Below are 15,558 nucleotides of genomic sequence, written 5' to 3' on the forward strand. Positions count from 1 at the left end.
GGTCTGTAGAACCACCATAGGTCTGTAGAACCACCATAGGTCTGTAGAACAGGCTTCATTGGTTTCTCACACAGACGTGTTTCTTTTAGTTTAATGTTTGGTATCATTGGTCCGGTCCAATGGTCCAGCACAGCAAAGTAGTTGATTCAGTTTTTGTTTAGTTTTTCCAAAAACACCAGAGATCTGCTTTTTTTTCTCTTTAACATGTTTTTTTTTTTTCAAATGTGCTTCAGAGGCCAGATCTGGCCAGGTCTGAGTATTTAGTTAACCTGAATCAGGAACCGGACCTGGTGGGACCTCTCTGTTAATGAGCCGTTACTGTCCTGCAGCAGCAAGAAGAAGACGTCTCTGTTCAGGAAGATCACCAAGCAGGCGTCCCTCCTCCATACCAGCCGCAGTCTGTCTTCCTTGAACCGCTCGCTGTCTTCAGGGGAGAGCGGCCCCGGCTCACCCACTCATAACCTGTCGCCACGGAGCCCCACGCAGGGGTACCGGTCCACACCAGACTCTGCTCATTCAGGTGACTCACACAGCCCTGATGGTAGAACATCAGCATCAGATAGAAAGTTCTGGATAAATGGCAGAACCTGTTCTATAGATGCTGAACTTAACAGAGTGAGTTTTTTTTCTGTATCTTTGTTTCTTTTCCCACCAGTTGGAGGAACATCGTCCCAGAGCAGCTCTCCCAGCTCCAGCGTTCCCAACTCCCCTGCCAGCTCCGGCCACATCCGCCCCAGCTCCCTGCACGGCCTCGCCCCCAAGCTCCAGCGCCAGTACCGCTCTCCCCGTCGCAAGTCTGCGGGTAACATCCCCCTCTCCCCCTTGGCCCGGACACCGTCCCCCACCCCCCAGAGCAGCTCCCCCCCGCGCTCTCCGTCTCCCCTCCCTAATCACGCCATGGGGCAGCCCTTCCCAGTGAAGCTCCATTCCTCCCCTCCGCTGGTCAGACAGATATCGCGGCCTAAGAGCGCCGAGCCGCCTCGCTCCCCGCTCCTCAAGAGGGTGCAGTCGGCTGAGAAACTCGCCCCATTACTATCCAGCTCGCCTTCTTCTCCTGCCGCAGTGGGCGGAGCATCGGGAGCAACGGCGGGAAGCAGGAAGCACAGTCTGGACATCTCCCATTCGGAGTTTAAGAAAGAGATTCTGCAAAGGGAGCCAAGCTTCCAGAGCCTTCAGGTAAAGATGGAAGATGTTCTGTTTGGAGGGATGGGGAGGAGGTCCATCCTGACGTTCTGTTGACTCTTCTGTCTTTGTCCCTCAGGAGTCGGCCAGCGAGGGGCTGCTGTCATCCGCGGGCCGCGGCCTGGAGAAGGGAGGACTTCATCCAGGCAGGAAACTGGGGCGTCAGGAAGGCGACCAGGTGACCGGATCCCTCGGTCTGACCCACGGGAAGAGCAAGCTGAAGGACAAGCTGTCGGCCATCCGGCAGGACCGTGCCGAGCGGCGTGAGTCGCTGCAGAAACAGGACGCCATCCACGAAGTGGACTCCTCAGAGGACGAGACGGACGAAGGCTCAGAGGACAGCCAGGACGGACGCAGGGCCGCCTCCTTCGCACCTCCCCCCCTGCTGAGACCCACCTCTGTGAGGACGGGTCCTGGCGGGACGCTGCCATCCCTTTGCCTCGCTCCCTGCACCCCCCACGCCACCTTCAGCCACATGGGGCCACCCCCCGCCCCCCTGTCCTCAGCTGGAAGTCCGCTCTCATCTGTGGAGGAGGCGAACGAACCGGAGCGGAAGCTACCAGAGCCGACACAGGTCTCCTTCTCCACCCCCGGCAGCGCTTTCATATCCGTCACCAAGCCAACCCCACAACCAGACCAGCAGAACCCCCCAGAAACCCGGGAGCCCCCCCGCGCCTCCTGCTCCTCCCCTGGCATCCCTAAAGAGAAGAAGGAGGCGGATAACCGCAGGCTGTGTGCAGCTGCTGGTCAGAACAGCCCAACCTCAGCAGCCTCCACGCCTCCCCAGGGTCCTGTGGCCCCGCCCACTGAGAGCGGCATGGAGCGGGTCGTGTCCCAGCTCGCCACGGTAGCAAAGAGCGTCCTGGGTCCGGTCAAACTCACCTCGTCTTCAGACAAATCCTCAAAGGAGCAGAAGCCAGCCCCCCAATCCCCCAGCAGACTGAGGACAGACCGCTCTGCTTCTTCAACCAAACCCCCCTCCCAGAGAGACCCTGCAGCACCACAGTCCTGCAGGGATGCACCGGAGCGGCCCACGCCAGGAGCCGCTACGGCGCCTGAGCCCCCGCTCCGAAGGCCCGACCCCCCGACCACCACTGCCAGCGCTGCTGCAGCCCCACAGCACGGCAAAGCCTCTAACAGGAAGACGTAGCAGCAGAATCCCTCGCCCCGTTCTCAGCTGCGCCTTCAATTTCACGCTTATCTGGTACTTTTAGTGGACTGAGGCGCCGCGGCGCTCAGACTGTTTTTATGTCAATTTCCTCTTCCTGCTTTCAGCCAAAATGACACGTGAGGGGCTGCAAATCCAAACACTGGCTGGTCCCAAAAAGTGATGCCGATCCATTTCCAGCCGTCTGCTTGTACAGAACCAGCCGGTAGCAACAAGGGATCCAAAGGGTCACAGCATCAGGTCCAACTTCGGATCATTAGTGACGGTACGACGCATCAGTCAGAACCGGTTTAAATCCTAAACATCAATAAACGATGAAAATAAAGAAAGCTGAAGGTTTACGGTTTGACCTCCAACTGGTGGATCATTAAGCAAATATTTCCTCACAGAGTAGAAGGGAAAAAATGAGGTCTTTAAAAGCATCTCTAAGGTTTGAGTTATGGCAGAAAGCGCTTGGCTGCATATCGTATCTTCAGCCGTTCTATTGGTTTAAAACAGTCATGGCCACCAGGGGGCGACATCTGTGGATACCGCAATAAATTGGTGTTAAAAACCAGGAAGTAGTCTATTTAAGTTAGCATAAAATGCTAAAAATCAGAATGAAAATCTTCCATCAAAAAGGTTGAACAGAGAATAGTTCTTGGAGCTTGCTGCCACAGCGCCACCTGGTGAACAGTCTTCACTGCCTTAGTTTTAACGCAAACATCACCTGAGGTGGATCTATACCCTGTAAGCCTGTGTTTTAAGCGCCACCTAGAGGTGGAACCTCGGGTTGGACCTTCTGAACCGCCTCTGTTTAGTTTTCAGCCCCTTTTTTCATTTGGACCAACTTGCTGTGTTTTAGCCTCTAATCCTGTGAAGTTCTCACACTTTGATCTCTGTCCGTCTGTCTGTGTGTCTGTCTGTCTGTGCGGGCGTCACTGCATGGTGTCCTCTCTCTATAGGAGCGTTTAGAGCTGTTTTATACCCTCTGTGTGTTTTAGGGGGAACTTTCTGACCCTCTCCATGTTTGAATGCTTCGGCTTCATCAAACGGATCTCAGATCTATCAGATTTGGTTTGGACCTAACGACGGTTCTGATATGTCGTAATTTAGTTGGGTTGGTTTTCTTCATAAAGCAGGGTGGAGATCAGGATGTCCTCTGTTTACATGTCCTTCATCTCTTCGGCTTTATAGTGCTGTTAACATCACAGCTCCCCCTGCAGGCCGGCTTTGTCGCTACATGAAGAGAAATAGATGTTTTTTTTTATTCTTCATGTGGATCAGCCACATTTCCTCCATGTGCCACTGCTCAGAGACAGAACCAAGCCGAGCTGGGACGAAGCAACAGAACGGACCTGGAGCAGCGTCAGGCCATTCAGATCTGCTCATGTGCCCAAAGCACTGGAAGCACTTTGTCCTGCAGAACATTTGCTCATATTTTATAGTAAAACCTTTATTAATCCAAAGGATTTACGTTATCTAAACATCAATTAAATCTGTATATCTGGTCTGTTTGCATTAAATGAAATAACCTTCCTGCTCTGAGTTTTTTATCCCTCATACTGGGTCAGATCACACAGGAAAAGCAGAACTGACCAGTTTCCTGCAGCTGAGTCGGGATGGGTGTTCTGATCGCTGCTCTGCAGCCCTGGATAGAACCAGAACCTGCAGCTGCAGAATAAAAGTTGATGGTTTTCTGCAGGATTATGAGGCTTTTCCTCACGCTATTCTTTTATTGTGCAAACAGCTGCAAACTTATCAGTTCCTACTGAGGAACAAAAGTCAGACTGAACTGAACATCATGTGCTTTAGAACCAGATCAGAACCAAAGAAGCTGATTCCAGATAAGCTGAGAGATGGAACCGGTTCGTTTGTTTTAGCCTCTGCAGCCGATCCAGATCCCAGAGACCCGGGTTCTGCAGACGAACCCGTCCCTCTGGGCTCAGTCTCAGCAGCTGCAGACCTCCAGACTAGAAGCTGTCCAGGTTTCGTCTCAGGCTCGATGTTTCTGTCGCTGAGGAGCTGCTGCCGGCCTCCGACTCTGAGCGTGGAGGTTCTGACGGGCCACGTTTGGAATGACGAGGCCAACATCACAAACGGGTTTCAGAGCCTTCAGCAAACATTCAAAGACTTTGACTAATAGGAAGCTTGAAGACGAAACCAGTGCAATATCTTTTATTTTCTGATGTGGTCAAAAGCATGTTGTTGTCAATCGTACCTTACAACAATAATAAAGTTTTTTTTATCAACATGTTCATCATCTGTTCACTCATTGCTTGGCTGATGTAGACCTCCTGTCTGCAGTTGCAGCTTTAATTATTAACCCCTGGTAGGTTTACATTAAGTTATTTCCCTGTCCAGGAAGGTCGATTGTGGTTTGAAGCAGGTTCTGAAGGTTCCTGCCAGAAAAGAAGACGTCCTCTTAGCTTGTTTTTCAGGAGACCAGCTGCAGATCCCTCCTCCTCTCCTGATGGGATGTTAAAGTCTCCTCTGTTTGATTCCCAGCCGCTCGTTCTCATCAGGTCCTGCTGCATCGCCTAAGAGGAGGAGGAGCGGCGGTAAATGATCCGTAAACTGGTTCTCTGCAGTTCTGGGTTGTTTTGATCCAGACGGCCTCATCCCACACAGACTGTGGGTTTGCAGCATGGAGGGTCCTAATGGGCCTTCAGATCAGTCTGAGGGGACATCTTCAGCCGTGCATTTACAGAAGCATGTCTGCAGCGCTTTGAGAGCTAAAGAACCTTCCATCACTGGGCTGAAGGGGTCAGAGGTCACTGTCTGGTTTACACTCCAGCTTTCAGGGGTAATTGGGCCCCCCCCCCTCCTTCTAAAGTGAAGGCTCCTCAGGAGGTCCTGTGGGGAACGAGGACCCCCAATGGAGGAGCTCTGACAACCGCCGTCCTCACATGGAGGCTGAGTGGAGAAGCGGTGACAGGCGAGCGGCACTGGATGATGAATGGTCCACGCCGTGTGGCTCTGACACGACTCTACGCGAACAAAGTCATTTCAGACTGCAGGGAGGAAGAAGAGGAGGAGGAAGAGGAGGTCGGAACAACAATCTGTCTGCAGTGCTCTTTGCATTTATATTATTTAGTGTCTAATCAAATAATTCATGGTCTGTTATATTGTTCTATGAACAAACAGAACAACAGATCCATTCATGGTCAAACAGCTACTGTACCTCTGCACATATGGAACAAATCCAATAAAAATAATTGAACTCTAAACATTTTTCAGTTCAAAAATTACCTAATAAAACTAAACGTTTATCTACAGAAGAAAAGATTTATGAAAATCATAAAATGAAGTTCAGGTACAATTTTATGTTTGAGAGCCAAGGTTTATACTGAAGAGATCAGAATGTGTTACTGTAGATTGGCTTTAAACTCATTTAGAGCAACTGGATGCAGATTAAACACTTTAGTACAGTATCTTAAAGATTGATTTTTGATATAAGACATCAATAACAATTATAATGAGTCTTAATTTCATTTGATTATTCTGTGGAACTGAAAATGGGTCAGGAGCCCATAAACTGGCAGAGGAACCTGTTACTAGCTGTGCTTTATTTTAGGCTAAAATCACTAAGGACTCTTTATCCAAAGTGTATGCGAAATCTCCATGATCAGGTCTGTCTGAATAGTGCTGGCATTAAGGAAGGAAGGGAGAGGAAGCAGGATGGAGCAGAGGAAGCTCCTGATGTTCCTGTTCAATGCTAGGAGCTATAATGTTTCACTAAATCCTTTGCCTGGCAGGGCCTATAGGTACGGCCCACCTCATTGAATCAAATAAAAATACATCATAATAAACATGCTAATGTCCACAACTTGAAATGTTTTAGTTCTTCTCCAGAGGAATGTAGCTCAAACCAATTAGAGTTAATGAAAGGTATGAACTAGGAACAGGAGGTAGGAGCTGGGGGAGTGTTGGCCTAGTGGTTAGAGCGGTGCACTTGTGCTCTGCTTGGGTTCAAAGTACCCAGTTTGATCTCTACAGCCTGCACTCTGAGTCCTTGAGCAAGACCATTAACCCCACACTGCTCCCCGGGCGCCGCACAGTGGCAGGCAACTGCTCCTTATGGGGATGGGTTAAATGCAGAGTGAATTTCTCCAGTGTGAGATCAATAAAGTTCAGTTTAGGAACAGAAGGTAGGATCAACAGCTGGGAATCAGCTTTAGACAAAAGAGCCAATCACAGGGCTCCTTTCCAGAATGGAGAACAAAGTTTGTGAAAAACGTTAAGAATAACTAAAAGCATGTTAGCATCTGGTGAAAGAAAACTTCCCCTGTCATTGTCAGAAATTTTATTACCAGTTCTCTTTATTCTGAGGAAGACGAGGAGTCAGAGAGTCGATGCAAGGAGGAAAAACCTTCTAGCTGGTTCTCTGTGACCACTGGAAGGAGCTGCTGCTTCATGTTTCAGCCTCAAAACCAGAGAACCAAACCTCTGTCCTCTGGAGAACAGGGCCTGATGGAAGTGGTTCTGTGAAACACCTGATGTCTAATTACATTAAATTAAATTAATGGAAAAAATCAAAATCTGGACAAGTAATTTTTTCTTTAAATAAGTCCATTTGTTCTTGGATTGAGGAGGTAAAAGAGACATTTTGCCAATGGAACAAGACAATTTATACTTAAACTAGGAAAACACATTAGCATTGTCTTATTTCAAGTGCATATTATCTAATTATCTTATTTCAAGAGTAAAAATACTCATTCCATTGGAAAATATCTAATTTACTTACTCAAATTAAGGGTAAATACACTTACGGTAATTTAAGAAATTTTTACTTATTTCTAGATTGTTTTTCCAGTGTAGACTGGGAGCTGAAAGGGTAATTTCTGATCCCTGAAGAAATGAGGTGTTGGGCCACTCACCGCCCCATTATCTTAAAGAAGGATGGATTAAAGGCAGAACTGCTGTTTTATGGAAAAACAAATCTGAATTTTTTTTCTCTACTTTGGATAAATTGGATAAAACAATACAACTTCATACAAAGAAATGTAGTTTCCGTGCAGCTTCCAGGTTTCATCTCATCAGAGAGTTAGTTGTCTTATTCTATTCTGAACGGCTGCCTGTTTATTTAGCTCTTCTGTGTCCAGAACCAGTCCCATACATCTACATTAGGGCCACTTTCAGGGAGCCGTTCAGCACCTTCTCTGTATGTAAATGATCCTGCAGAGGTAGCAGCAGATGGATGGAGAGCAGCTGAGATCTATCATTGTTCGCTGGCTTCAGTAAAAACCAATTTTCTTGTTTGTAGGAGCAGTTGCTGCTCGCTCCGTCTGCAGAGGCTTTGATAAACGAGGCAGCTGGACTTTTCCTCAGAGCACCTCTGCAGCCGGCGGCTCCCTTCCACTCCATCGGCTTGATGAGACGCTCAGGATGAAGCTAAATGAAACCATGTGAGCAGACCTCAGGGAGGAAGAGGGAGACCTGCACGCAAAGGCAGGACAGGAAAACGAAACACCAACCTTGGCAGCAGGATTGAATTAGAGCAAACAAGCGCCGCTGTTTAAGGAGAGATGAAAGAAATCATCCTGACAAAACTGAGGAAAAATAAACCTAAAGCTGGATGGATGGGGCCGCAGTCTGCTGCTCCAAGGGAAGCTGGTTCCCCATCAAGTTAAACAACCAGCTGTAGGTTCATAAAGCTCTTTGCATCACCAGAGACTAGAGATCTGCCTGGAAAACAGAGTCTGACGTCCATAAATGAGGCTTTATGCTAAAACTGAACCAGTTTCTTTGCAGGTTTGTCTAAAGGAAGAGAGAATTGTCTCAGAGCTGAGGTGATTACATCACAGAAGGTCATACTGACCAATTATCTGTCTATCATGAAGCAAAAATAAACGGTTCATCTGATGAATGAACTGGGAACCAGCAGAGACTAACTGATGAGATTTTCTATAGTTCTGGTTTAACTCCTGTAGAAATCTATCTTCTTAGTGATGACAGGATGGAGCAGAAGGATGGACAGAACTCTACATCGCAGAGGAGTCGGAGGAAACGGTTTGAGGTCTGGTCCAGCGCTGAGGTGACTCCAGAACCGACTGGAGCAGCTAACTGGTCCCTCTGGTCTGGGAACAGTTTGGGTTCCCAGTGAGAGTTTCTGGGATTTCAGGGTTCTGATCCACGACTGGATGGATGGAGCACTGGATCAGAGGTACCCATCCATTAATGTCTTCATCCAGTTTCACTTCCTCTCCTGTAATGAGCAGAGTGATTAAACCAGCGTCCTGATTGGCTCAGGCTTGGCAGAGAGGGATTGCATCCCATTACTCCCAGTGATCTAATTGGTGTCTTTTGGCAGCAGTTGCCAGGTACTTAATGAGGCCTGTTGAGGCTGATGTATGGCTGCTGGGACGTCTGTCCTGTTGTCCCAGAGACAGGGACGCTAATAGTGCATGAAATAGCTGTCACTGTGAGGACCAGAGATGGGTTCACATTGATGCATCTGTTTATGAAAGGAAAGGCGTGATGTTTAACATCTTCATGCTGGGACTCATCAGTCCAGACTGGGACACCAAAGATCCTGTTTACTCCCTGATGTCCTGCGTCTACCTGAAAGCTGTCAGAAAATAGCATCATGATGCTTTCCTTTAGACATGATAGGAAAATCTACAACAGCTGCTAAAACATAAAATGTTGCAAAAAATGGTAAAAACGGTGTCATGTAGAAACCAGAGTTTTTTAACCATTAGCAGGCCTTATGAGGCGAACCACAAGGCTGAGTTCCAGTCCCACTCCTCTTTTAGTCTGTACTTTTATAAGAGTTTTATAAATTTCCCAGTTTCAAGCTTTAGTTTAAAGTACTTTACTGTAATGTAAAGCGGATGCAGTGACTATGCTCAACTGTAACCATGGTGACAGTCATGAATAACAATAAACCGAGACTGACCCTAAAAAACAAAGTAGCTGCTAAATATATAAAAAAAAAATATATTTATTTCAATTTATTCTAGTTTACAAAATGTGTTTCTAGAGGTTCCTTCATCAGATAATGAAAGCTCCATATGTCATGCATGAGTGGGAAAGTCATCATCAATCTAAAGCTGTTCACTGAAACCAGAGGAACAAAAGAACGGTTTTGAAAGAGGTCTGATCTGAGCTTCTAAATCTATGTGTGAAAAGCAAAGATGGGGGAACTTAAAGAACTGAGATGATCAGCAGACGGGTTCATTACTGCTGCTGACATCACGGAGGCGGTTCATCGATTAGACAGTATGAACACCAACCATCCTGCTCTCTGCGACGTCAAGCAGCGGCTTGAACACGTCTAGATTTATTCTACTGATAAACTGAGGACTCAGAGGTTCCTTGGGTTTAGAGTTAGGCCACAGAAAGGACTGGAAATGAACAGCAGTCAATGCAGGGTCCTCAGTTAGTCTGTAAATCAGGGAGTGTGTGTGAGGGACAGGCAGGCAGTGCTGGGTCCCCATAAGCATCCCACTGATTGATTGGGACGTCAGCCCAGATAAAAGATGCCGTCCTCATGGCCCAGACACCCCTCCCCTCCACAGAAACACACACACACATACTCTTTCTGCCATCATAGTGAGGACCATGTGTTGACTCCCACTGACTTCATTTGATTTTCAGTCATTTTGAACCCTTTCTACGCCCTAACCCTAAACCTAACCATTACCAATGCATACCTCACCCTAATGCAATTGACACCTTAGCCCTAAACCTACCTACTAATAGCAAACTAGCACCTCCAAACTGTCCTCACTTTGCAACAACTGGTCCTCAATTTGATGGTGAAATTGGAAAAATGGTCCTCACTCTGAGGGCTAGACAGGTACACACACACACACGCACACTTCACTGTAGTAACTGTAGCATGACGATGTTCATCAGAAATATCAGTTTATATCTTTAGAATATATCTACAAATAGAAGCTGTTTATAATGGCTTTTCTGTGAAATATAGATATACACATATAGATATTTGCAGCAGTTGGGGGGATTCTAGTTAAAGAAATAAATTATTTTAAAAGGCAATTTATTCTAGTTTAACAGTTAAACTAGTTAAATGCTCAGTTCAGCAGTTTCTGAAGCTATTTTGTGACACGGGGAAATTGGTTTCCTCCCAGTCTGATTGGTTTCCCATTCATGGCTTCTTTACCTCCCAGTTACTTCCTGTTTATTGCGGAGAGCTTTAGAGATTCGGCTAATTGTTCTGGTTAGTTTCTCCTGCAATCATCAACTAATCCTGGGGCTTTAGTACAGTGCACAAAAGGGCACAGAAGCATTTGTACTTCCAGCGGAGGATGAGGAGCCCACTTGCCCCCACCCATCCTCACCACCTTCTACAGAAGCACCATAGAGAGTGTTCTGACCAGGGGTGTGAAGGCTTCAGCGCCTCAGACTGGAAGAAAGTGAAGAGAGTGGTGAGAACGGCAGAGAAGATCATCGGGGGTACTGTTCCCTCCATTAAAGACATTTCATCTCAGCGCTGCGTGTGTTGAGCCCAAAACATCATCAGTGACCCCTCACACCCCCACCATGGACTGTTCCCCCTGCTGCCCTCTGGGAAGAGACTTCAAAGCATCAGATGCACTTCAAGCAGATTCCACAACAGCTTCTTCCCCACTGCCATTAGACTGCTGAACTCTAAATCATGTCACAGACTCTGCATCAAACTGATTACACCAAACCAAAACACTGCAACATATTTTATGCCCTAAACTTCCATATAAATGCATTTTAGTTTTTTTGCACCATATTTTTCCCCCACAATGTTTACATTTGATCACTGCTGCACTTTAAGAGATGGAAATGTCATGAGAGCTGCACACACATTTTGTTTTGTATGCACTCTCTGTATACAAACTTACAATAAATGTCTAATCCACGTTAGATCACCTGAATGCTCAGTTCAGAGTTCGGCCTGTAGGGGGTGCTGCTGCTGTTCTTATCAGCAGTCTCTGCTCTTCCAACTCTCATTCTGCCTCTTCCCTGTTCTCTGTGTATCTCTTTTTCCCCCCCACCCGGAGGAGGAGCTGCTAATGTTCTGACATCTCTATCAGGAGCAGAGAGGAGTCGCCTGCAGAGAAGCAGTCAAACATCAGATGTAGGAGCCTGACTGCAGCATCAGGCTGGATGTTTTTTTTTTCTTTTGTGGAGTGAAACTGCTACATGAGACAGAGAGTGCTGATCCTAAAAGTTTCTGGTTTGATTTGATGTTTGTCTGGAAGAAATGCAGAGTTTTGGTCTGATGATTGCAGCTAAATTCAAAAAGAACTGGTATGGGAGGTAAACTGTGCTTTGGTCAAACCATTCTGGTGCAAAAACTAGAGACATGGATAGTAGTAACTATTTGCATTAGTCAACAACCGGTCTATGGTTGAACCACATCAAGAGAAATTAGTAAAACATAGACATAAAAACAAAACCACCGAGCAATGTCTGGGGACCCAGATGAAACAACAATGTCTGCATTGTTTCATCATGTACCTTTGTCTGCTGTGCCATCTTTGATCAAAATGACCCTGAACGTCATTTTATGACCCAGATAGGATATAAAAATCTAGATTTTTCCTAAACATTCAAGTTTCTGACCCACAAACTTACAGCCAGATGTACCTGGAGCTCTGACTGTTGACCTCCTCAGGTACACAGAAAGAGCGTGACTGTAGGTCTATGAATGAAATAAAATGTTTTAACCGTCATTCATCAGTTTATCTACTGATGAATCAAACTAAAACATTAATAGGAACTACTTCGCATGTTCTTCTGGATCCAACAAAGTCCACAGGAACAAATCTAAGATCTCTGGAAAATGTTTAAGTTCACTGTTTGTAAAAAATAATCCATCCACAGAACGTCTAGAGTGGAGCTGAATGAAATTGTTTTACTGGGAAAAACAGTATAACAATGTATGAGAAATTCTGAGGAGTCCAAAATATATAAACATTTACTTCTGGTATCTATGGCAACGACACCAATTATGCAACTATAGGAATAGACAGCATGGTGTGACATCATACATCTGCGATAACACATCTGACAACCGCCTGCCGCCATTACAAGAGGGGTTAACATCTGCGTAGCAAAGACTGGTTCTGACTGTATATAGATGGGCTTACTGTGAAAATCGTCCTGATGCCAAAGTCTTGTGTTGCTTATGGATGCAGTAGTCATGCCTTACAGGCATATAGACCATCTTTCTATGGTTTTCCAACAAAAAAAAAAGACCAAAAAGATTGGCTTGGATGCAAAACCTGGAGTCTGAAATCTAAGAGGACCTATGTTTAGTATATATTGACTTTATATTTCTAAGTGCAAAAAAATTAGGAGACGAAGGATGAAATAATAAATGTTCTGAAGAGGTTTGTGGGTGGCTTTTAAAAAAGCTGTTTTAATTTAGCCCTAGAAGGACAGTTTTGTGGTCCTACCTCCAGTGCACCAGCCAGCTCCTGGCCACCTGTAACCATCATCCCTGCCCTCAATCTTTCCCCAGCAAATTTATCCAATCTGCTTCCGTGATCCTTCAATCCTCCTCAGTTAGCCTCTATAGCAAGGGTCATGGATCCAGACCCACCTGCTGGCCAATCCGGACCCACCCTTATTTAAAACATTTATAAATTATTGCATATTGTCCGACAACAGTGTTTATACATCACTTGTGCAGCTTCTCCTGCTTGGATAGAAAGCCATTCGGAGCATTCGAATTAGCCGATGAGCTGCTGTTAGACTGAGTTGCTGATTCCAGCTACTTTTAGACACAGCAGGCAACCTTTGGCAAGCTGGGAGGTGGGAAAGAAGGAGAAGAAGCTGAGGAGAAGAGCAGAGAAAGTGTGGACTGCTGGAAGAACTGCAGTGAACTGGTCAAAGAAAAGTGAAATGGCGTGCTCAAAGATGACCCTGCACATTTAGAGTATGTTTGGCTCAACCTGCTGCTGTGAAGCAGGATTCTCCACCATGAACAAAATCAAAAATAAAAATAGATCTAGGCTCAAAATGAGCACCTTGATTTGTGCTTGAGAATGGCTTTGTCTACATTCAAACCCAGGTTTAAAGCCTTGCAGGGCAGCATAAAGCCCACTGCTCTCATTAAGCCATAAAAAAAGAAAACGTCAGTTCAGGTGTTTAAAAAAAAAAAAAAAAAGGTGAGACAGGAAATGATCTATATACCAAACTGAAAGATTGTTTTTAGATTTTAATATGGAAAAACATTCAATTTTTATATGTTTTTATTTAAGAATTCAATGTATTACATAGATGCTTAAACACCTGCATTTTATTCCAGTGTTAAATAAAAATGTACGGATTATAATTAAAAATGTCTTTACTAGACCTTTACTGGTTGTTGATTTTCTATTTAAGGACCCCGCTGATTTTTAATTGCTTACCCCTGCTCTATAGCCAGCCTCTGTTTGCTGTGGCCTCTCCCCACCCTGGTGCTGTTTCCCCGGTGGATTAAAGCAAATTCTGTGTCATATCTGCCCTTATGTTTTGGTAGAAGGATTTATTTTCTTTTCTTTTTAAATAAAGAGGTTTGGGAAAGTTATAGAAATTAGATACAGCAATGGCCTCAGAAATTCCTTCTAAACCTTGAAAACATTTGGAAATGTGATGAAGCCTGAGATTCAGTAAGAGTCCCACAACTGGAAAATCATCAACAACGTTTTCTGCAGGATGAAACCCTTCAAAGTCCCATAATATTGAGCCACAATGTTCTTGGTATCAAAATCACAGATCCCACAGGTGCCCTCATGCACACACCCCTGGAAACAGCAACAACGAGTTAAATGGAGATGAATATTCTGAGATCAGACTTCTCCTCCTCATCATCATCATCATCTTCCCTGTATCTCTGGTTTTGGTGTTTCTGGAGCAGCTGAGCTGGCGGCTCCATCCTCTGCGTTTCATCAAAGTCACTCATTGAGCTGTAAAACCAGACGATATTGGATTAGCAGCAGAGTTTGGTGGCACTGAGGACATTAAGATGTAGATGACCTGATTAAGCCATGGGGGGGCACTGTTAGATTAGATTAGGAGCCTCACAGATCCTGAATCTGCTGTGCAAACAGCATCACATTAACAGGGTTTATTTTTAACATTTTGTTGGCTTTACATCCTTAATGAGGCCAATTCTGGGAAAATATTCAAACCCTGCTTCAGCATCCGTGGGTTAAAATAACAAAAAGCCTTCCTCCCTGGGGGGCGCAGATGATTGAGTTTATTTTGGAGAGATTTAATTATCTCCACACACTGAAAGTGGGTCAAGACTCTGTGACAGGATGGTAGATGATCGCGTTGAAAATAAGCCCAGTGGGCCTCAAATGTAAACATTGATATTTTGATCTGATTGAGGTTCTGTATTCAATCCAATTATGATTATTTTAGGGGGAGCGGCTGGAGGAAGGTTCTGACCGCAGGTCCGACCACAGCCTGATCACCACGGATGCTCAACCTCATGGATGTTCTAGTCTCTGAATGGATCAAACCTCTACCTAGGGTCATAATACAAACATTTCAAATTTTATATTGATACCCAGAAATATGCAATATAATTTTTTATACCATGGGAGGAAAAAATGGCAAAGAAATATTTTTAAAAAGTAAAAACTTGCCTTTCTCAGGCTTAACAGGTAACATGCTTTCTCAGCAGAATCAGAAAACTATGAATGTGCAAAAAATTGTAAGCAAATACAAATACAACATATTCTGACAATTAATTCCATTCAGTTTATTTCTATCGCACCAATTCACAACACGTCATCGTCAGGCATTTAACAGAGACACTTCCAACACATTATTGTCTTCTATTCATGGTTATTTACTGTTGCGGTTTCTATATCCATTCGTGTTCTTTTGTGCAAATAAGTTAGAAATCTAAAATTAAAAATAGCAAGCATATGCAAACAACACCTGTTTTTATAATCAGTACCATGCCAAATCAGCACCGTAACCCACATCCACCACTTTGAGTCCTTCTGATTAAGACTTTCAGGACTTATTTATCCTTTCGTCCTTAAAACACATCTTTTTTTCTGTCCATTAGTTTAAGCTGTGCTGTGATTGTTGAAGTGTAATAATAGGAGCCCTTGCCATGTTGCAACCTCCCACCATCAAATAGTCCAGCTGCAGGGAATGGTGGCAGGATTCCTGCACTGCATTTTTACAATCCATACCAGTTTGTTTTTTTTAAAGAGGTTTCAACACCTATTCAGGTTTCAAAACGTCACTGATGTGAGCCAACAGAATTGGCAAAGACT

At 45.1% G+C, this 15,558-nt stretch overlaps 1 protein-coding gene across 1 annotated transcript in view; it reads left to right on the forward strand.

Moving 5' to 3' along the window:
• mast2 (microtubule associated serine/threonine kinase 2) overlaps window positions 1-2,809 on the forward strand; it is a gene marked incomplete at its 5' end in the record, with an annotated part of 26,184 nt that extends 23,375 nt beyond the window's left edge. Inside the window, 3 exons of the mRNA XM_015385355.1 lie at window positions 330-520; window positions 656-1,176; window positions 1,262-2,809. Of these exons, the coding sequence (XP_015240841.1) occupies window positions 330-520; window positions 656-1,176; window positions 1,262-2,332 (1,783 nt within the window). The remainder of the gene's footprint in view (window positions 1-329; window positions 521-655; window positions 1,177-1,261) is intronic.
• Between the last annotated feature and the right edge of the window lie 12,749 nt (window positions 2,810-15,558).

Source organism: Cyprinodon variegatus, unplaced genomic scaffold (genome assembly GCF_000732505.1).
Source record: "Cyprinodon variegatus isolate N-32 unplaced genomic scaffold, C_variegatus-1.0 Scaffold337, whole genome shotgun sequence".
NCBI lineage: Eukaryota > Metazoa > Chordata > Actinopteri > Cyprinodontiformes > Cyprinodontidae > Cyprinodon > Cyprinodon variegatus.